Source organism: Homarus americanus, unplaced genomic scaffold, assembly GCF_018991925.1.
Source record: "Homarus americanus isolate GMGI-L3 unplaced genomic scaffold, GMGI_Hamer_2.0 scaffold2539, whole genome shotgun sequence".
NCBI lineage: Eukaryota > Metazoa > Arthropoda > Malacostraca > Decapoda > Nephropidae > Homarus > Homarus americanus.
Genome location: NW_024725489.1, coordinates 2,244,752 through 2,268,646, shown reverse-complemented (window position 1 = coordinate 2,268,646; position 23,895 = coordinate 2,244,752). Strand labels below are relative to the sequence as shown.

The window sequence follows — 23,895 nt, the reverse complement described above, 5'->3', positions numbered from 1 at the left end:
AATAATACTAATAATAAAAAGTGAAAGAAATGGGTAAAACTAATGGTATATTGGCCATAATAGCACAATTTACTAATAATAACAGGCAGAAAGTAAAGAGATGCACAAACAGGACACAAGAGGATGACAGTAAACACACTGAATTACATCATATTTTGAGGAATTGAGTAAAACTTGGGTGAGCAACAACAAAAAAGATAATTTATAGATCACAACACGTCTGTTATAATAATGTAGAGAGAGTAAAGAGTGAGTGTTTAGCAATATTTTTTATTCAGTTTCAATCCTAAGGGTAACATTTGGGTCATCATTCCAAATCTTAAGAATAACTAGTGGTTCTTCTTTTCAGTCGGAAGGGTAACTTGATGGACCACATGATGCAGATGATGGAACAATACAGCAAAAACCTCGAGGAACTCGTCGGCAACCGCACGCAGCAACTCAAAGACGAACAGCGCAAAACTGAGGACCTCCTTCATCGAATGTTGCCATCGTTAGTTACCATCATTTTAAATCAAAACCTTGATATAATTTGGTGTTCTTTTAACCCCCCCTCCCTGCTCTGGACTACAGTAGGCATACACTCTCCTCCACCCACCCACACATGCACATTATTTACAATTACAGTATTATTACTGCCTCCAGTAATTGATCTCAAATCTGTTGATGGTCAAGACCCCTACTACATATGTGCTTGGGGGAAGAAACTCATGGTGAATTGTATTAAGTCGAAGAACTAGGTTCATACATCACAAAAACTTAGACACTACAGAGAAGGGATGCTGGGAGGCTCACATGCAAGAGCAAATGAAAGATAAATGCCCACTTGGCAACATAATCTTGCCTGGCCCACATGACAATTTATAATGTACAGTACTGCAAAATACTGTACTATAGGAATCTGTTATATGACATGAACCAAAGCTTAGGGGTTAATATTAGTGTAATTAAGAACTGTTGTAATCCCATACTTATATTACACTTGTGCCACCGTGGAGATTGCCATTGTTTATTCGTAGAACTTTACACACACACACACACATATATATTATTCTTCATAATATATTTCTCATAAATTAATTGATGTGAATCTAGATAAGAGTTAATGTTGCAGGTCTGTAGCAGCAAGTTTAACAAAGGGCATGGCTGTAGAGCCTCAAGGTTTTGACTCTGTCACCATATACTTCAGTGACATTGTGGGGTTCACTTCCTTGTCTGCAGAAAGCACGGCTTATGAGGTCAGTTCTCTTCACCTTTTATTGTAGACTACTTCATGTTCTTGAAATAGAGTAAATGTAATAGAAATGTATGACTACAACCAACACCTTTGTAGATGTGACTACTGTAATTTTATGAAAACCATAAAATTTTAAAATTACTGTAACTGATTTTCTCCAGTAAGTACAGAAGTACTTGGTAGAGTCCATTTTATCAGGATATCTGATTCATTGAAATCTTGCTTATCAGGGATATATTGTATCACCCATACCTGTTAATGACCAGATAATTCACTCACCATTTCTCTTTTTTTCTCCCATATTTTTTCATGCAAACATGTTAACTGTCTTTTATACTTACCAGGTGGTAAAGTTCCTTAATGACCTGTACACCCTGTTTGACAATATCATACGTGGCTATGAGGTATACAAGGTGGAGACCATTGGTGATGCATATATGGTAGTATCTGGTCTGCCCAAGCTTAATATGGGAAGACATGCTGGAGAGATCGCTTCCATGGCCCTCGAACTGCTGGACGGAGTGAGTAATGTTTATGTGTCTTATTCTAGTGATTGGATGATAGCAAGCCACTGTAATATCTATCCCAGTACATTAAAACTACTTCTAGCTGTTGTGGCTGCCAGGTAGATAGGTAAAGAATGTTGTGTTCTTCAGATTGCTAAAGAAAATTCTCTTTGTTCTCTTCTGTCAGCTTTTGTATCCTCCAACTAAAGGATTACTCTCAGTTGTATTTGTTAGTTCATGCTAGAATTACTTGGACATGATTATTTCCTTCCTGCAATTATCAATATCATGGACAAGTACTGTTGGAAGCTAATAAGAGAAGAGGTATATGGGAAGTGAAGATAGCATATTTAAGCAGGTTCAGGCTTTCACAAGATTTATTCATAAATATTAAAAAGTTTCTCATATTTATATATTATCAGATGACATTTTGAAAAATTTCTATCATGTTGTTCTTTTTTATTTTTCCATTTTAAAGGTTCAAAATAGATTTGTCATTCGGCATCGTCCTGATAGAAGGCTGCTGTTACGTATTGGGCTTCATACAGGCCCGGTAATAGCTGGGGTTGTGGGCCTCACCATGCCAAGATACTGTCTGTTTGGGGACACTGTAAACACTGCCTCAAGAATGGAGAGGTGAGTCATGATATACAATTGATGTGAAATCACTCACTTCACATTTGTTATAATAAGTGATAAGAGTTAAATGTACTTTAAGAATTGGAAACTACAATACTGTATACAATGATTCCTCTCTTGATAATGTGTGATATGACTACTGTTATTTCAGTTACAGTCCAAACTTTTTCAGTAAAATTCATTTTTGTTATTTATCACAAATAGTAATGGGGAGCCACTGAGAATCCATATATCTAAGTCATGTCATGATGCACTGGAAAAACTTGGTGGGTATGTGATGGAGGAGCGTGGACTAGTCAACATGAAGGGTAAGGGTGAAGTCCTGACCTACTGGCTCAATTCTGCCACACCTAAGGCCATCCAGCGTAGAGAATATATCGAGTCTGTCTCACCGCCTCTGCTTCAACTCAACGAATTTGAGCCAGAGACAAGACGCCGCAGCCCTAGATTGTCTTCACTAGGCTGCCGAACATCAAGCATTCACAGGTGAGCTCATTGTTCTCTTGTTGATATAGTGATGCACTGTAAACATTGTTCAAGAGGTAAATGGTAATTAGATATTATAAACCCTTGGAAATAATGTTAGAAAAGTAATTTCCCGACCTCTCATTCTTACCTAATAGCTACAGTATATGTATGTTATGCCAGTCAGTTTTTTCTCCCAAGTTTTATAGGCAATTGATTACTTAAGTGATAAGCTTTTGAGGTAAGAAAATAAGAATATTTGGATTACATGAAGATTCTAAACCCCAGGTTATTTCACCTATAGATTAACCACCCTAACACTATTTGGGGGTGAGGTTAGGTCAGGTCAGGTCAGGTCAACATTAGGTTGTTAGCCTTTAGGTGAAATAAGCTAGGAGTGGAAAGAATCTTTAGGTGACCCAAATAGTTTATCAGATTGAAATTTTGGTGTTTTTTATTTTTATTTAATTTCTTTAATCATTTCACCACTTATCAGCTTAGTAGCCATTCGGGCGGTTGTTCTAACCAGTGTTAATACAGGAGGAAAATGGAATCTGGGGAAACCTGTGATGTTTGGTAGGGCAACACCCTTTGGTAGGATAACAGCCTTCTCACGAGTGTCTGAACCAAACATATCTTCCTCTCTAGCAAAGTTCATGACCAGCGTGACTGTGTTTGGGTGTAATTACTCCCCAAAGGCTAAGTTCCTAACTAGACTCCTTCCTTACAGTCTCACCAACCAACTTACAGTATACGTTTGTGTCACATATAACACACTTCAACCTCTACAGAACAGCTTCACTTGATTTATGTCCCACTTCAACCTCTACAGAACAGCTTTACTTGATTTATGTCCCACTTCAACCTCTACACAACAGCTTCACTTGATCTATATCACACCTGCTTAAGTCTCCCCCTCATTTGAAGTGTAATTTTCTTTTCTCACATTTTATTACAGTACAGTAGTGGGTAACTAAAATATTTGTAGAGTTTGTTGTAATTTGTGTCAGGCATTAATTCTGGGGTTTAGTACAGTATTATTATGTGCTTTGATCTGTGGTACTGTATACTTGAAATATTATCTTTTACAGATTGTTAGAAAGTTAATGAGTGTTAATTGTTTAAAATAAATATCATATAAATAGAGAAATGAGTGATTTACAAATAGATTCTTTTCTTTAACAACATAGTACTTTATTGCTTTACCTATTCTTGTATAATGAAATGCTATATATATATATATATATATATATATATATATATATATATATATATATATATATATATATATATATATATATATATATATATATATATATATATATATATATATATATATATATATATATATATATATATATATATATATATATATATATATATATATATATATTTTTTTTTTTTTATGTAGAAGCATAGAAGACCCAGGAGATCTAAATGGTGGGCTGCCACAGTTACACCACGATGAACCGAGAGACTCCCCACGTTCAGACATCTTTTCCTACCGTCGACGTTTTAGCAACAATCTCCGCACTTCCAGCGTAGATAACACTACACGAGGCAGTCTGCTTTGCCCCCCAAGGCAAGAAAGTGCTCCTAATATAGTGCATCAGAGTGTCAGTCTTGATGAGTTGCACCATCCTGGTGTTCGTTTAGAAGTGCCAGCGTTACAAAACATCACCAAAGCTGCATCACCCTCATCGTCAGTCCCGACAATACCGCTGGAAGATATACAGCGTGGAGTCAACTTCTGTCCCTCGGCGGCAGACAATGAAGACGTTCCTGCCACCCACTGTCATGGTGAACGGGACCCCATGTTAAACGAAGGTGAAGGAGACACGCCATTACAAGGCATTTATACTGGAAACAATAGTCCGTGTGTGTCGGGAACTGAAAGCATACGATCGTCCGTGATACGCTGGCTGAATGGACTTATCCATTTCTCACATTCTAATGCTCGAATACCAACAAATAAAGGTTCATTGAATGGACTGAAGAGTGAGAGTCATGTTTAGTTTACTCTCTGAACTGATTATTTATGATTACAGTTCTTATTCACTCATGGTTAAGTAATATTCCTAGAGGCTGTGTAAGACACCAGTAAAGATAAATATCTTACCTTCAAAATTTATAAAATTCATTTTGTGAATATCGATATTGATACTGAAAGTAAATTACTTATCAGTTACATGAAGTGCAAAAACCTTTATCATTAACCAAAAAAACTATTGATGAAAATATGTTGAAAAGTACTGTAAGGGGTAGAAAACTGTACTATACATAAATATTTGTTTACAAAATTTGAAAAACATATATACTGTACTGTACTGTATAGCTAACTCTTAATACTAAAGTTTTTTAAAATTGCAGATGACAGGTTTTAATTAGATTTGAATTCATCATTTGTAAAATAAAAATGACAGTGCATTAAATGCCTAATATAATTGCTCAGAATAAAAGATCTACTTGTATCATCAGTCATAGCTGCTAAATTACTTAGAGGTGATATTTATGTTATAATATGAAAGTAGCAATGGTTGATATGTGAAGTTTTGTTACATGTTATGTGATAGATAACAAGAATATACAAGTGGCTCTCAGTCACATGATATTTTGTAAAAACATTTTGGGTTGTCAATTTTAAGATGGTTAAAAGTGATTTACAAATTGGATGCAATTTGGTAATGATAATTGACACCTGAGGGTGATCACTGAGCCATCCGATACATGAAAAATTTTCAAGTGGTCTCAAGTATATTCAAGTGGTCTCAAGTATATTTGTCAAGTGAAGTGAAGATTGGACATGTTATGTGGAGGCATCATGGTTTGGCCACTCACTTACATAATGTGAAAAATTGACTTATTGTTAATATTGTAAATTTATGTAAATTAGTATTACAAAATATAAAAACTTTTATCCATTAGATATGATAAAATTAATTTTATGGAATAACTAGTTATCTTACTTAAAGAAGCCGTGAGGCTGGTCTGTCAGATCATAGCACAATGTGGATTTTACTAAGTTCACTTTTGCCAGACTGTGATACACAATGAGTTGTTGAGAAGGTTCTGAGTAAAGTGGCTACACATTCACACCAAGCTAAGCTGTATTCCAGATATTTAAAACTCTTAGAAAAAATACTGGTTCTGTATTAAATATTAGATAAAGTGAACATTAATAATTTTTATACTGGGCAGATGTGGAGCAACTGTTTGAGTGGGCAATGAGTTTGTTACAAACCACTTTTCTCTGTATTGTTCATCTGAACATTGTATTCAACTTTCTGAACGTGCCATACTCTGGGGCATTCTTTACTGAAAGGACTAGAAGTATATTGTCTGTGGTATCATTCATTTCTAAAATGTTATTTGAAAAATGTATTGTGGAGAGCTTGTGCCAGGTTGCACGTCCTCGCAATTGTCTTTATGGAGTGTCGTCTTTGTACAAGCTCACAATGTGAACAGTTATATGGTGGCCTAAATTTTAATACAACATTCAGTGTATAACTTTAGCTGAAGGCAATTTCTCCCCTCATGGAAGAGTTGTACTGTGCTGGGTCCTGATCATTACTTGTGACATCATTCCTGTGCTGTATAAAATAGTCATGTTGAACACATTTAATTATACACAATTACCAATACAATTATTCTGTAATGTCACTAATGCAAAAATGCATTTTTGTACTTAAGTAAACCAAGATTATGCCGAGCCACATATATAATGAATGTTTTTTATCTTAGGCCTTTTTATTTTATACATTACTTCTTTTTTCTCATATTCAGCAACACTGTAGCATGTGACTCTCGGGTCTAGTAGAATCCATGTCTTTAAAATAATGTTCATGTGTTTATATTTATTTATTTTTTTTTTTTTTAGTCTATGCTGAATATATTAAATTCATGACTTCAATTTGCTTGGAAATAAATGGAGAATATAAATTATTCGTGGCACAAACTCCAGGCTTGGAATTTCATGGCAGCCTTAGCCATCATTGCAAAAACAAAAAGGGTCCATGGCCACTGTGCTGTGCCCCTTCTCCCTTTTGACTATAGAATCCTTTTTTGAATTTCCAGGCCTGAAACTCCACAGATGAAATCTATTATTGAAATGAAGATCTTATGCCAAAGTATTGGGAAGCTGCATGTGTAAATGGATTTAAACATACTTGTACTTAAATGTATTTATATACATTAACTAAAAATACATATTTATGAAAGTTTATGCTGTATAACATTTCTAGACATGTTCTGCTCAATGCTCGTACTGTATTTAGGAACTTAAGACTTTAGTAGTAAAATAAATTCAGCACACACAGACAGTAAACAACACAAAATCAGTTTTGATATTGAGAGGATGTAAAGCTAAGGTTGTCGTCAGTGTATCTAAAAAAAAAAAAAAATATACAAGAAAATGGTCACTGAAATACCAAGACAGTACCTCATCTTTTTCCAACAGGTCTCCCCTGCCAGAGAATGTTGTTGGCACCAAAAGTGAGCTTATTAAAACCAGACTTCACCAACATGGGCACATGGGCTTTTACTGCCCAATCTTTTTCCTATACAGTACGTCACTCACATTGTATAATTGGTTGCCTGCATTCATGAAGCAGCTGACTACTGTGGAGGTTTTTAAGAAATAACTTAAGACCTTTCGTTTTTTGAAAGCTTATGATCCTTAACAGGGTAAGGTGGGTTTAGGAAGTATTAAAACATAAGGGTATAGGAATGATAAAAGTTGAACTGTAATTTTTTGTGATGTTATTGTAGTGCAACATTTATTTTTTTATGTTCAAGCCTTTGACTTTATAGTGTTTTGAGTGCTAGTGAATTCTTTAGAAGAACTGGTGCTTTTGAGAAACAAAAGACCAGCAACTTTTATTATTATTATTACCATGATGAGCAGGAATAATCCAAGTGACATTGTATGAGCGCCAAGCAAAGGGTCCTACGAGCATCAGAGCTGATAGGCATTTAGTATTTCTATAGAGAAATTTTATTTTGGCATTATTGTACTTTTTTTGTAATTATATTATCTACGATTAATTCAGCAGACAAACAAGAGTCAAGAGTTAGTCCAAGGTGTTTCACTGAAGTTACAGTTGAGATGGTTCATTCCCACATTGTACAATGAATTCGTTTTCCCTTTTAGCCTTCTATTTCCACAACTCCAGCTCAGATAATAACTCATTAGCTGTATCATTTGGATCTTTACACGACACTCAAAGAGCACTGTCATTGACATACAGTATAGCAAAAGTTTACAATTAACACAAGCTGTTCTGCTTGCCTTATAGAGCCTTCATTTGCAGTAACTTCAGGGTATTGAGAATGTATTATTAAATAAAAAGGCTGGTACTCAGACTTATAAGTGCAGAGACAGATACAAGTACAGGTATAGACACAAGTACAAAGGACAATTACAGATACAAGAAAAAATACCAGTGCCATAGTATAGAAATTTTTAAGTAATTACAATACATAAATGCCAATTAGAATCAACATACAGTATATTAGTATTATATTAAATTAGTGAAATCTTCAGTTAGGAGTCACAGTCACCATTTTATTTTCCTCCATACCTTGAGATTGCAGATAAAAAAAATTAATCTATTTGTTTGTTTTATCCTCTTCACCACTCATCGGCTCATTAGCCGCTTGGGCGATTGGTCACGTCACGTCTAGGGGTTAATTTTGTTGTTATTTTGACAGCCATTGTTGCATCATAGGACAAGTTAACCAGTTATATATGTTCCCACTGAAAAATTACCAGTTCTACTTTATCGTTAGGTTAGACTAAAGATTTCTTTGTAAACTGCATGCTACAATGGCACCTTACCAAGCTTTAGGAATTAATTTTTAAATGAGCCATTTAGATGCATGCTCACTATTATCCTTCATGGTCAGTTTCCTCACTAGTAGGAAACACACAACTCGACACTGGGATCCTCCGGAAAATGGTCGCAGGCGAGATCCGCTGGCCACTGAAACCCAAACTTGATCATGAGGCCTTCACAGCCCATCCTGGCAGATAGACAGAGATCACGACAGGGAGGTATAGGCTTCTCGATGATGGTGCAAACAGGGATGTACACCATACACAAGAACAGCTGCAGGTTTGGAGAGCACTGAGCCTTTACTAGTGGGTAAAATCGTGATAGTTGCATGTTGGCCACATCCTGAGTCATGTGGTTGAGTAGGTTGGGCATCAAGGTGGAGTTGTAGGGTATGTCAAGACAATGGAATGCTGTGATGTCTTCACATCTTTTGGAGGAAATTTGGAGTCCTGTGTTGACAGTAGGAGGTGGAGTTGTGTTTTGTTCTGTAGTTAATGGTGTCGAGTCATCTACAGCATCCAGGTCACTGTTTAAAGATTGCTGCAACAAGCTGGCATCGATGCATACTTCATTCCCATCATCAATTGGGAATCTGTCACAGTTCAGAAATTCGGGCCACTGAAAGCCAAAACTGTTCAAGGCATCAATGCAACCATCCATGGCAGAATAGCAGAAGCTGCGACATGGGGGCACTGGCTGCTCCAAAGATGTACACGGGGGAATGTAGACACTGCAGAGGAATGCAAGTATGTCAGAGGAACACTTTATTTGCGTTAGGGGCATGAACGAATGCATTTCCAATGCGGCATCCTCCTGGGATATGTGTTCAAGTAAGTTTGGTACGATGGTGGTGTTATATAGATCCACACAGAAATTGGAGGTGGTGTATTCACAGCGTCCCCCTTCTGGAACGTGTTGGTGTATCACAAGAGGTGTAGTCGACCTTGGAGAGACACTCATAGGAGTTGAGGGCACTAGTTCACCAGCCAAGGACTCGAAAGACCCCAGGCACAACTCATCGTCAAGGTCCTCACATTTAACGGGCTGGGCAGAACCGTGTGCATAAAATGCAGAGCCACACTCGGCCTCGACAGAGAGACACAGATTTCTACAAGGTAGTAGCGATGTCTCCATGGGGGTGCACACTGGTACAAACAACCTACACAAGAAGAGCTGCAGATTAGTTGAACACTTGCTCTCTATTAGCGGCAAGAACTGGTCCAATTCCAGTTGTGCTTCTTCCTGGGAGCTGTGGTTGAAGGCGTTCGGCATGATAGTGTCGTTGTATTGAAGGTCCTGACAGGTAGGTATGGTTATCCTTTCACATTTGTTTGGCACAGGCTGCAACTCTGTGGTGGAAATACTTTCTCCTTCGTAAATCACGAACTGTTCGGGGTTAGCTGTAGCTTCTGTGACCACTGAAAAATCGGTGATATTTGCCCCAATGCATCTCTCGTGGTGGCCTGAAGGTAGCATGTTACAGTCTAGTGTGGAGGGCCACTGAATGCCAAACATTTGCATGAGTTCCGCACAACCGGAGTTAACGGAGAAACACAGCTCGCGGCACGGTAGCCTCTCCTCCTGCTGGTGGGTACATGGTGGCACGATGATGGCACACACGAGAAGTCGAAGATCTGGAGAACACTGGGTCATGATCGCCACCCTCAGCAGGTGCATCATTGAGGTGGCCTCCTCTTGAGTGCGGTGGTGGAGGAGGTTAGGCAGGCGGGTGCTCGTGTAAGGCAGGTCACTACACAGCGGCAGTCTGATGTTCTCGCACTGATCTTGCTGAGTCTGGTTGACGCTTTCTCTTTCACGTTGTTTATTCTCGTTGTGAATGACAGTGTGGTTTTGCTGACTTTGTGTGCTACTGCCCGTCACATCAGTATCATTACTTGTTAAGAGTGAGTCTTGAGGCTCAGCAGTGGAGGAACCATTTCCAATACACATATCTTCTGAACCATCTGGGAACTTGTCACAGCTCAGGAACTGCGGCCACTGGAAACCATATATAGACATAAGCGTGTCACAACCCGCCTTAGCTGACAGACAAAGGCTTCTACAAGGAGGCACTATGTTTCCTGGGGTGACTGGGCATGGGGGAACGTACACACTACATAAGAACAAATTCAAATCCGGTGAGCATTGGATTTCCACCAACGGAAAGAACTGGTGAACTTCCATACCGGCCTCCTCTTGTGTGTCGTGGCGCCTGAGGCTGTGTGGCATGGTGGTGGTGGTGTTGTAGGGGATTTGGTCAGTTTTACACAGGGGGATAGTGATGGGCTCACAGTGAGAGGCATCTGGGGCAGTGGGTTGTGTAATTACCCTCCAAATATCCCAGTCTGGTGCCGCTATACACCCCATGTCTAGCAAAAGTAGTGACGCCCACCACAGCGATGAGGAGAGTGCACGGCCTAACGTTGGCCCTCCTCTCCTAGGCATTGTGAAACTTTGTAGTACTCTCTATGCTTTTAAAGACAGAGTGCAATGGGGCCCCGCCAGGAGCAGCGCAGGACTCTAATCCGTAATATCCTCACAAGGACTAACTGGCTCCCACGCTCTGGAGCCTCAGCCAGTTGGTATCCTTTACTCTTGATGCAGTTGCCAATTACGGGAATGTGTTTTATATTATTCTTTCTGTACCCTTCCTATGCTCATTAAATCATCAAACGGAACGGTAAATTCACATACATTTCATAGTGTTATGGATACTTTGTTTTCGTGATATTTCCCCGCAAAATAATAAGAAATACTGTATACAGTATTAAAGGCTAGGAAACACTATTTTTTTTTCTTTTTTTACGAATCAACGTAAATTGGTCTCTTCAAACGAAAAGCAAATCGTATTCATATTATCACATCTACGGTACCCAATCTAGAGGAGTTTACAACGAAGTAGAGAGTTGGATGTGAAATTTTATTAGAGAAAAACTGGGTGGATTAGTTGGTTTGTGTGTAGTTGCCGCGCCGCAGCTGCAGGATGTATCGCTTGACGACGCTCCTCTAACCTCTTGTTATATAGTTACAGTGTGGCAGAGGTCGACACTAGTACCAGTAGTGTTACTTCTTTTTTCAAGTTATACACGAACACAATAACATTAATATATGCGAGTTAATTATTATTATTATTATCCATACACACATAACAAAGAATATAAGTTTATACACACAAACACTGCTTACAATGGGACCCCACAAAGGAAATATCTACCCACATATTTTCCTCTTTTCATTATGGTTGAAAACCTAATACTGTATCAGTTATCATAGCATATCTGAGTTTAGTCTGGAGAGTTATCCTCGTAGTAATAGGAACAGTTCAGATACAACACATTCACCTTCCCTCAGCTCAAATATTGCCCCCTTCATAAACTTGCTTTAAATTTTGTAAATCATTGCAAGGAATAATTTGAAAATAAGCTAATAGTTGCTATAAAAATATATATTTACACAATCCATAATTAATTTTACATATAATTCAAAATATTGGTCTCCATCACTCATTAGAAAGATGATTCGTGGTGAACTGTGGCATCAAAGTCTCTTATCACTTTGTCAATATTTATGGTGGAGGTGGAGGAGGGCCAGCCAGGCCAGTCAGACGTTGATGTGTCACTGTAGGCTGCTGCGCAAGTATGATTTGAGATGCCGAAGCTTCTTGAAGATTACAATCTGAACGAATAGATCAATAGAGGTTTGGTATTGCTTGCCTTCTCCGTGTGGTCACTCCTGGTGCTTGCCAAAGAGGACGAGTCGAGTAAGGATATTGATAAGAACATAAGAATGGAGGAAACTGCAGCGGGCCTATTGACCCATACTGGACAGTCCCGTTTATACCCAACCCCTATTGCTCATATAAGCATCCAACCTATGTTTGAAGCTATCCAGCGTATTCGAGTTAGTGATGATATTTGGTAACTTGTTCCATTCATCCACTACTCTGTTTTCAAACCAGTGTTTACCTATTTCACGCCGAAATCTAAATTTGTCTAATTTAAAACCATTGTTACGAGTTCGCTCCTGGTTGTATAGTTTGAGTACCTTTGTAATGTCCCCTTTGTTTAACCCTGACTTCCATTTATACACCTCTATCATATCGCCCCTCACTCTACGTCTCGAGGGAGTGCAAATTAAGATGCTTTAACCTGTCTCTGTATTCAAGGTTCCTAATGCCCGGGATTAGTCTTGTCATTCTCCTCTGGTTTCTTTCCAAAGATTCTATATACATTCTGTAATACGGTGACTGCATCACAGTTTGACTTCATTCATCTCGTCAATCATGGAAATTCTTTTATTGAGCTTACCAGAGTTCTTGAGGAAATCTGTAGTGTAGCGTAGGACACAGACACAGCTGGTAGTATTCTTTGGCACCATAGTGGCCTGACAATAAGGTGGACCCAACCCTGGCAAGCAGTGATAGGTTGCCCAGGTCAACTGAGTCCACCATGCTACCCTGTCTCTGGGTTAAGTATATATATATATATATATATATATATATATATATATATATATATATATATATATATATAAATTGATATATATTCATTAAAATCATCAAATAAGTTTGTTGATTCAGCATGTATATAGACAATGCAGGTACAGTTTTTTTTAAGGGAATTAGCGCACCTGGGCACAGGTCACTGACCCACATCGGGGCCTGGGGGGCGAAAATGTAATAATAATAATAATAATAATAATGATTCATAGTCAATAAAATTTATAATACAAAATAATAAAATGATAAAAATAATAACCACTGTAATAATAATAATAATAATAAAGAAATACAAAAAAAGATCAAAAGTGTGAAACGATATATGTATGTTGTGTTGTCAATAGTAAGAGAAACAATTGAGACCCTGCAATTGTGTGTAAATGAGGCAGAAAGACAGATGAGCAACCTGGGACTTGGTCACAATTTTCGTGATGCCATAGGGCAGCAGGGTCTACCATTAGACAATACTTTTTTTTTAGTATTATTTATTGGGCACCCCCTACATCCCTGTGTAAGGTGAAGTGCAGAAGCGTTTACAGCGCCCAACAGGGAAGCATGCTAAGTTCATGCTGAAGAGTCAATGGTTTATGTCCTCAAGTTATTGGAAGCTCCAACAACTTGTCCCTGAATACGAATTCGCAACTTTCGCCTTACACCAGGTACCTACTGTACTGCTAGGTGAACAGGGACTAATGGGGGCTAGGAAGTAAGTCCAAACAACTTCCACCGGCCCGGGAATCGAACCCGTGACATCTGGCTTGCGAAGGCAAGAACGGTACCACTCTACCACCAGTACCCCAAGACATTACATTATGCTTCCAATATCTTCCCAGGCGGTAGTACCTCCCTGTTTGGTAGCTGCCTACTACCTACTACTATAGACAATGCAGGTACATTATAATTCAGCATGTCTATAAACAGTGTGAGTATACAATGTACACAGACAGTGTAGGTTTACAATGGTAAAAAGACTAGGCAATTCTTCGACCAAGGATAATCGATAAAGCCAACATATGCTTATTTCCAGTAGGGTCCTGGAAGTAATTAGTATAAGTAACTACAAAGTTTGTGGTTGAATATAACAAACATTACATTGTACAGTGATTGTGATATTATTGCTGTATTGTTATTTTTCATGCATGTTGAACCAGCTGCTACTGTTTGCTCTTATTTACACGAGTCGATATAATGGAACTAATGAGACAATAAGGCAGTAATGGTATTAGATGTAAGTGGTAACACACTATACAGACCGGCAGAAATATAGCCAGATGGATAGATAAACAAACCGATTCAGGGTAGATACACCATGTTCTTACGCTGCTATATTGTTATTTCTGCGCTTTACGACGGAGGTCTTTAAGCACGTAACAAAGTTAATAATACACTAGTTCAATAACATTAAAAATTATGAGATGGAACTCTGTAAGTACAATATGACACAGGTTCGCTGATTGTTGTACTGTCAACTACTGGGGTCATTATGGCTGTAAGTTGGCGAAGAACATTCTCTCATGGGATTTAACTTGAGCGCCAAGAACATTTTTCTTCTATGAGCAACTATTGGCCCTCGTGTGGTAACTAACCAATCGCCAGGTCCAGCGCATATCGTTTCGGCATAGCCACCCAATGGCTGACAGAGTGTTGAATGGAGAATCTTGCGTAAAGTGCCTCATCGTGTATTTTTTCCATAGAGTATCGTAGAAATATATATATGCAGATTTTCTTAAGATTTTATTAAATATGACGATTTAATGGAATTTTTATGCTATTATGATAAGAATAAACTTCGTAGGAGAGCCCATAGAAGGTTAAGTGTGAAATACTATATTCCAAAATGGCAACCCCGGGGTCTGTGCTCGGGAAAATAACAACAGGGACTTCAGTTGCCATACGAACCTAGTGGAGCAAGGGGTGTGCAGCCCTCTGGTGCTGAAGCGTGTGTGGTCCCCTTATACTTTGGATAATGTTGATATGTTCGAATAATTTAGAGAAGGAAGATCAGTGTTCTGGAGTGGAAGGAATCGAAGGTGTGCGTGGAGTGAGATATTGGAGAGTGAGTTCACAGCATGGCGGTGTCGGTCACTGTGAGGAGGCTAGCGTCTCAGCGGCTTACAGCTGCACCCTCCTCCAGGCTGCTGCTGCTGCTGCTGCTGCTCGGGGCCACGCTGTGTGCGGCCCAGATGACTGCAGGAGGTGGAGGCGGTGCTGGGCGAGGAGCGGGGACGAGGTTGGGCTCGGGGCGAGTTGAACACATCTCTGACCATGACATGCTGCCGAGACACAACCGCTGTGAACCCATCACTATCAGGCTGTGTAAGGACATACAATACAACACCACCATCATGCCTAACCTTCTCAACCATCACACGCAGGAGGAGGCGGGCATGGAAGTGCATCAGTTCTTCCCGCTGGTGAAGGTGCAGTGCTCGCAGGACCTGCACTTCTTTCTTTGTAGCGTGTACGTGCCTGTGTGCACTATCCTGGACAGACCGTTGCCTCCCTGCCGCCATCTCTGTCTCTCCGCCAAGGACGGCTGCGAGGACCTCATGAACAAATTCGGGTTTCAGTGGCCAGAATCCCTAGATTGTAACAAGTTTCCGGCAGGTCCTCACGAGGAGCTGTGTGTAGGGGAGAACAGCACCTCCCCGCCAGCTTCCTCTTTCCCTGTATCAGGTCCAGACCTGCCTCCTCCACTCGGCCCTCAGTATGCCGGAAAGGACTTCCAGTGTCCTCATCACTTCAGAGTGCCCAAGAAAAAGAAGTATAAGCTGCGGGTGGGCGGGGTGGAGGTGGAGAACTGCGGCTCGCCCTGTAGCGGCATGTTCTTCAACGAGGAGGACCTCCAGTTCTCACGTCACTGGGTGGGGTGGTGGGCCGCCGTGTGCTTGGTATCCACTACCTTCACTGTCGCCTCCTTCCTGGCCGATGTGCGTCGCTTCCGCTACCCTGAGCGACCCATCATCTTCATCAGCATGTGTTACTGGTTCATCGCGGCCACCTACGTCGTGGGGCTGGTGCAGGGGGACCGTGTGGCCTGCGACGACCCCTGGGACCCTCCTAAGCACCTGCCGGAGCTGAGGGACCAGATGGTGCGAACCATCACCCAGGGTGTGGAACGTCAGTGGTGCACTATCGTCTTCATGACACTCTACTTCTTCTCCATGGCAGCCTCCATCTGGTGGGTGGTGCTCACGCTCACCTGGTTCTTGGCGGCAGGACTCAAGTGGAGCCACGAAGCCATCGAGAACAACTCTGCTTGGTTCCACCTTGCGGCCTGGGCCTTCCCTGCCATCAAGACTATCGTCATTTTGGCCACCGAGAATGTTGAAGGTAAGGCCAACCCGCCCATAGTTGTGTCAACATATCCCAGGGTAATCGCCAAGCTATCCACACTGTCCCACATTCAAACAAAGCTAATGTATACTCACGTCCCTTCCCCGTTGCGATTGATCAGTAAGCTCCATTTTTTTTATGTTCAGTAAGCTATTTCACCCCATTTAGCCAACTAGATAGATATATGCATACTTGGAAATAACTTCCTTTGGATCTTTGAAATTAAAGATTTTTAACGTACAAATAAACACCATTTACATTCCGTAGTTTATCTTTTTCTTATTGATTATGTTGCACAGTAAACATCACTAGCTTACCACTTGATACACGCTATTGAAGTACCATTATCTGCATTATTGTTTTTGAGTTAAGCACAGAATTGATTGAAATCTTTCACAACAGAACGCCATCTACTGTTACACCTTCAAGTAAAACGTCAGTGATATTTGCTGTATCTGAGGCCAAAATTTACCATTTACCTTTATGAATATAGTGTAACAGATAATTTAGCTAGAACATGTTTGTACAATTACAGATTTAATGCTGATTACCCTACAGACCCTACAGTATTTTTATTGTGATGGCTGCCGTATACAATCCTTTTGGTTCAGGTAGGGTGATTGAGAAGGTACAGAAAGATTGTATTGGGTTTTGGTAGGAAGGAGAAAAACGGAGTAGGGTTAGGCAGGGAGGAGGAGAGAACTAAGTAAAAGATGTAGGTTAGGTGAGGGGACGAAGGGGAGGGCAGGGGGGTTCTTGCAGGTGAAGGATCTGTGTTTGGGTGCTACTATAGCGTGCGGTCTACAAAGACATCTTTAGTATAACCTAACTTAAATATCCCGTAGACCGCACGCTATAGTAGCACCCAGTATTTACTAATGCTACAACTACCAGGTCTCTGTGCATTTTTCAGTTCTTCTAGATCAGAGTTCATGATTTTGACTTGTACTGTATGTTTTAAAGTACAGTATTGGACAGGTCAAGGTCCCGGTCTACAGTTTCTTTGTTACATGCCTCATTGGCCAGTCTATCTAAAAAAAATACTTAAATAAATATTGAAGTGATAATCGTAGTAACATTCTGAGATGTTCTTATTACCACCATTCTATGTGTACTATTCTAGATGTTTCTAAATGTTACATAATACTTCCTTGGGATAATTGTACAGTGTATATCAGGTGCCTACAGGAGAGCTCAGGTTCTCAACTGGCTCAGCCATGTTAATATTGTTATTATTATCCACTCTGTATCTGTGTTTTTCTTGCTAAATAAACTGTTTCAATTCAATTCAAGTTCTACACGATCATGATTCCTAATTCCAACATGGGTGGGAATCCACCTAAGTTCAATACCGAAGGTTATTCTTAGGAGTTATCGCGTTTCCTTTAATGCCATCTAATGTCTAAAGGATGGAGTGGAGCCCGACAGGGATAGTTAGAGAGGGGTTGGTCCGGTGAAGGAGAGAGACTAACGGGGAAGGATGGAGTAGACCCTACAGGGGAAGGTAGAGAGGGAAAGATGGAGTGGTATTAGCCTAAGAGAGGTTGGAGTGGGCTTGGTAGGAGGAAGATGGAGGGGGTGTTTGAGAGGCAGGAGATGGAGGAGAGTGAGTCTGGGTCACTTGAAACATTCCATGCGCTCCAGGAGACCTGACCACCGCATGTTCGGCTCAGCTGATAATAAATTAGGACATCCATACCCATCCTAGGGCCGGCATGGGGGCCCCCTCATGAGAAATGTCACGACACCGAATGATAGCTAATCTGGGGGGGGGGATATAAAAATCTCCGGGAACTGGAAAACTTTGGGATACTGCCGCCGATTAATGTCCTGAGATTTGAGGAAAGAAATGTGACTATGCCTCGATATATCGTAGATCTGGCGATACTGTACTACTAAGATAAACATCAGCCAACTTACAAGGGCATAAGTAGTGTCATTGGTACTTAGTTACGCGGCGACGTCTCCCACATCTGGTAGGCGCTTGTTGAATGTAAACACGCCATTCCCTGGACTTATACAGCTGAAAATATTCTAGTGTATTTAGTATATGCTTTAGAAACCCGTTAGTTTACATCATTATGTGTTTTTAGGGTGCACTGCAGTATATTTATGAGTCAATGAAAACTTATTTTGATAGGTGGCACTTGAAATGTTGCTGTGTTCAGGTATTCGTTTGCTGTATTTAAGAAGTGGTTGATGTCCTGAAAATCGTCAAGGATAAGTTGATAATCTTTTTTTTCTGCTGTAGTTTTGTTTATGTGATGTTTCTGTTATATGTAGTTGTTGTTTACTTGTAATACATACAAGTTCTTAAAATTATTATTGCTTTTAAGACGAATGCCATTTAATCGATTTTTTTTGGGAGGGGGGGGGATGGTGGCCTGTGTATAATTTTATGAAGTGGCTTCAGCACAAACATCAAATCTCTAGGTTAAATTAAATGTCGTTGCTTCAGTCAAAGGGCCAATGTACAGTACAAATATAAGCGAGAAGGGGCGGACTCTGGCCCAGTAGCAGCAACTTAACATTATCTTTTAGGGTTAAAATGGAGTTCTCGTGCCTTATCTTTTCCCCTCCCACCTGATCCCTTTCTGTAATATATATCGCTACAATTATTGGGTTTCCATTTCCTCTTTCCGCTCCGTTTGGTTGTCAGTTGGCATCACTATTAGTGGATATTATGTGCGGTTCATTCCTCCTTGTACACCATTACAGGAACTGATGGCCTCTCTCAGTGCTGTTTATTAGTTAGAGTTGTTATCGTACCGTAGCTGAATTCAAAGCCTAATAGTCTTTAGTGTTACGGTTTATTTTATATTTTCACTCCATATCCAATTGCGTTTCGTTCGGATTTATACATAGATTTGTTGACTAATATAATGTGGACAATGTTCCTAAATGCATTCTTCATTATTAAAGTTCCTGCGAAAAGACTTGAGTACAAAAACAATTCGTTAATGTCTCGGAACGTCTAGAAAATGTTTTACTTACTACAGTATTAAATTCCCGGTATTTAGCTTCGATGATTTGTGTTGCCTTACGTTTGTAACATTGTATAGATCTTTAGTATTAAAATTTTAAGTGCTGAGTTTATATGTATACTTTACATTTAGGTACTGTATATTTTTGTGAGTATTATAAACTATACTGAATTACTAAAAAAAAATCCTGAAGGTACGGCAACAGTGTATTTAAAATATTGGATGATTTATTCCGATATAAATAACTTTTTTAATGATGGGATAATATATACGGTATCTGTTTGTTTACGATAACTGGTTCCAATATTCTCACCTTTTTAAATGGGTAATCTATCGGTCACATTACTACCAGTACTTATTCCTGGTTTATACATTTAACTATTGTATCTTACATTAGTCCTTTCCCAACTTTCCCAGTAAGATGAAACAGGTTCACCGTGGCGACTGAAGACCAAAATAAATTCATTGAGCCTCAGCCTTGGAGACAGCTCACGTAGGCTAGCGGTGGAGAGGGGCGGAAGAATTCTTTGTTTAGTGTGTTCAGAGGTGCTGTAGTGGCAGGCAATCTTCCTTACTTATCGCCCGGGGCTTTTCTTGTACTTAGCTATAGCAGCGATGGGGGTTCTCATGTCCTTTTCCTGATTATGTTGTATCTAGGGAGGGATTCTACTCAGCCTCTCAAGTCTGGTTCTTGTTGTCTTCATTGTTAGATTAAAATACCAGTTGTGTTGGCTCTATACCATACTGTTTTTCTTAGTGTGTTTGTGTGTACTGTAGAGGTGACCTTTGTAGTGTGTGTGTGTGTGTGTCATGGCAATTCTGAATCCTTTAATGGTTCAAACTTGTCATACCAGTTGTTCGATATTCAACTTAGGAAGAATATTTTTGAAGGTCTAATTTTGAAGTGAAGATATAGATACACGATAAATGTGATGTTTGAAGTAACTGTTTGATCCCGTAGGTAGTTGGCCTGTGTGAGCGCGGTATTAGCCTAACCCAAAGGAATTAGTTTAGATTATTTGCAACTTCTCTTTCAGATGATTTAGTCAAACGATTCCTGTGATTAAAGATTGTCGAAAGTACACGTAGACATGCGTTTTAATGCCAGTGCAAGATTAATAATTTATGAATGGTTAAGTTGCAGCTGTATTTACGTAAGCTAAGGGCAGGGGCAGTGGCGGCGAGTGTGATGTGAGGTATGCAGTACTAGGAGAGATCAGAAATTGGCTCAGGTTTTGGGATAGCCGGTGAATGCTGGAACAGTCACATGATATTTGAAAGAGAAAATCCGATTTAGTTTGATTATATATATATATATATGGCATATCAGCAAGGTGAATTACGAGTGATGGAAAGTCTAGCGGATTATATGATATAATATTACTTTAATGAGTTCTTGGTATTGAGTCGGAATATATATATTGAGAAGGATAATAAATAGAAAAATAGTTCAGGGTTGATAGTAGTGTGAAGACCGTATAGTATATACTATACTATACATGTTAGACAAGAATTATAATGAAATAAGTAGAAGTACATTATCCACTTACCTGTAAGTGGTCAAATTATTACACTAACTAGGCCTATAAGTAAGTTTTATTATATTATAGACTTGGATAATATTATAAGTTAGTATTTCATCACAATTTCTTCCACATATATTACTCAGTTACCCATCATAAACAAATCTACTTTTTACCAATAATGTGTAATAAAAACAATTGGGTATTTCTAAACTGGTGGTGTGATTAGTTAATTGGGTTCCCATCCTATTAGACACAGTGTAACATAACACTGAGGGGTCCTATTGTGGTTCGGTTTGGATGGGGTAAAATAGGGTAGGGAAAGTTTGGCCCATTTGACCACCTACCAACGGTCTCACCTCACAAATGCTGTACAGAATCTCATGGGATAGATTGACTCATTCTTGGTATATAAACATTGCTTACAGGAGACCTAAATTATAGTGATTACATTTTGATACTGTTATAGGCCTATTAAATATCACTATGGTATTTTAATGAATAGTTCTAGAGTATCCTGTGTTATGTTACATGATTCTGTATAAACACTACGCGGTTTATTTTGGAACATTTTCGATGAATATTTTGTCATGAAAGTTCTGCAACTCCTTGATAGAGCCAAAACTTTAAAATTGCTTTGGGAAAAATGAAGTGGGGGAAGATTTTTACACAGTGATTATTTCATATTATAAACCCGTACATCGGTTTAAGAGGTTAAAAATTTAAATATGTTTTGGTTTTTCATATTTCTGGTACACCGCTTAACCTTACCGGTTGGATCACCTAAAGCCTTTTACTTATAAATATTTCATAAAACAATAGCATAGTGCGGTCATGTACAGAATACTTTACCTGCACAGTATAGTGGAGTACAGTATTATTTAAGCTGGTTGACGCAGTAGAGGCCTCATGGATTCTTTCACCGGAAAATTGTACATTGTAATGGAATCACGAATGTGAATTTATACAAATTTTTATTATTTATTAAAAGAGGAGAGATTTCTATACTATCATGTATTTTGAAAAGGATTTTTGTTATTTATTAAGAAAAGGAGGAATTTTATATTTTTAATTAATTAGTTTATAAAATACATCAGATTATATTTGCTGCAATATGTACCTCATTGCCTAAGGTGAGAGAGAGAGAGACTGAATCCTCCAGCAGTTGTGACGCCAGGAACCACGTCACCTCGAACGCCCCCCCCCCACCACCCACTCTCCTACATGCTTACCATCCCACCTGCTACCCCTCCCTCCCTCCCTCTCTCATCCCCTAACCTACTCATGGGACCTCCTAGGTGGGCCATATGTGGAGGCCATCTGAGAACTAGTACCCAACCCCCACACTCTCCCACGTACCATCCCTTGTCTCTTAACATCGTACTTCCAAACATGCCTAAACCGCACATAACGTGTACGTCTGTGAGTTTGTTGATGGGTGGGAGTGTATGAGGCGCGTCTTAACCTAACCTTAACCTTGTGTGGAAGTTTTATTTTTAATTAATGTGATACATTTAATTTATTTTCTTCATACAGGTATATACCCCTTTGTGTTTCTCGGTGTAGTTATTAATGTTTTATTCAAGATCAGTGCTGGTGAGAAACGGTTTTCGCATATTGAATCGGTAAGACAAATCCTGGTACCATTATTATTATTATTATTATTATTATTATTATTATTATTATTATTTGAAGGCAGAGGACCCGAAATCACTAATCTTACCTAACCTAACTATCCGCGGGTAGGAATGGTTCGGTTAGGTTAGGTTAAATTTGGATTGTTACCTGAAAAAATAAATTGTTTCCTCAGTCCTGTTTGCGGTGGTTTTTTTTTCGTAACATTGGCCAGCCGTGGTCCTCGTCACCCCCATAGACAATCATGGGCTCCCAATAAATCAGCGGAAGGCAGTTGTTGTTGGCGTGTACCCTGATTGTTTTATTTCCTCGACAGTTAGAGACACACCGTAGAGGAAGCACTGTAACTCGATCCAACCTAACCTCTTACATGCCAGGGCATTAGAACCCCTTTCCTACTTCCTCCTTCCACCTTACTCCCTAATCCCCCCCCCCCTTACTCCCCACCAGTTGACTAGGGTTAGATTAGGTTTTGAAGTAATCTGTCAAACTCCGATTACTTTTGATTGGACAAGCGTTATAATTCTTGGAAGATGATTGGTTGTTGAGTCGCGACGCCACACAGGCAAATTTATGGCTATTTTTGTTGTTGTTGTATTTGTTTTGTTTAATTTAATGACATTTTCTCAGGTGACAATTCCTGTTTAATCGATAAAGAAAACCAACGTCATCAATTTGTTAATGTGTCATGGCGACTCACTTAGCAACCAGCAGCCAAACAGCGTCCAGAAATTGTATGGGATTCTACAGTCGCTCCCAGCCTTAACGTTAAGCTACTACAGTAATAATTAAACCCATTTCTGCTAAGCCAACACGTACTTGAATTAATTTGAGGGTAAGGGAACGTAACCTATGGCAGAGTAGACCATTGTAAAGGTAGAGATATGTAGGGCGATACTCAAGGTTTCCTATGCTAATTTTGTCCCCTACCTCAGGACGAGAAAATGTTTTATCAAAATATTGTCGTGGGTGAGTGTAATATCGACACCATTTGGACTTTCAAGAATTTTAAGTTCGTGGATTAGCGACGCCTGAGCTGTGATGAACGTACTTTGATTTACACGAAGCATTTAGCTGGTAGGAGTATTTGTTTAACTTTTTTTATTAAATTTAAGTAAATACAATAAAATTTTCGTTATATACATAGTTAAATACGGTGTAATTATGATATTAAACTTAACATTATTATTATAGAAAGTAAGGTGGCAGTACAGTGTGTTCAGATGCAAGGGGGATTG

The 23,895-nt window shown here is 39.3% G+C and overlaps 3 protein-coding genes across 7 annotated transcripts in view; 2 read left to right on the top strand and 1 right to left on the bottom strand.

Annotated features, from left to right (window-relative positions):
• Nucleotides 1–7,067, top strand: part of LOC121864966 (receptor-type guanylate cyclase Gyc76C-like) — a 74,545-nt gene extending 67,478 nt beyond the window's left edge. For all 5 annotated transcript variants that reach the window (XM_042364193.1, XM_042364195.1, XM_042364192.1 and 2 more), the window contains 6 exons: nt 350–493; nt 1,115–1,238; nt 1,582–1,758; nt 2,222–2,379; nt 2,587–2,868; nt 4,259–7,067. In XM_042364193.1, the coding sequence (XP_042220127.1) occupies nt 350–493; nt 1,115–1,238; nt 1,582–1,758; nt 2,222–2,379; nt 2,587–2,868; nt 4,259–4,862 (1,489 nt within the window). In that variant the 3' untranslated portion in view covers nt 4,863–7,067. The remainder of the gene's footprint in view (nt 1–349; nt 494–1,114; nt 1,239–1,581; nt 1,759–2,221; nt 2,380–2,586; nt 2,869–4,258) is intronic.
• Nucleotides 7,068–8,292: 1,225 nt separating this feature from the next.
• Nucleotides 8,293–11,237, bottom strand: LOC121864967. Its single transcript, XM_042364197.1, has one exon. It carries the CDS (start codon nt 11,124–11,126, stop codon nt 8,760–8,762), a length of 2,367 nt encoding a protein of 788 aa, XP_042220131.1. The 5' UTR covers nt 11,127–11,237; the 3' UTR covers nt 8,293–8,759.
• Nucleotides 11,238–15,142: 3,905 nt separating this feature from the next.
• On the top strand, nt 15,143–17,231 carry LOC121864965 (frizzled-1-like). The gene has a single exon (XM_042364191.1). It carries the CDS (start codon nt 15,249–15,251, stop codon nt 16,662–16,664), a length of 1,416 nt encoding a protein of 471 aa, XP_042220125.1. The 5' UTR covers nt 15,143–15,248; the 3' UTR covers nt 16,665–17,231.
• The last annotated feature ends 6,664 nt before the right edge of the window (nt 17,232–23,895 follow it).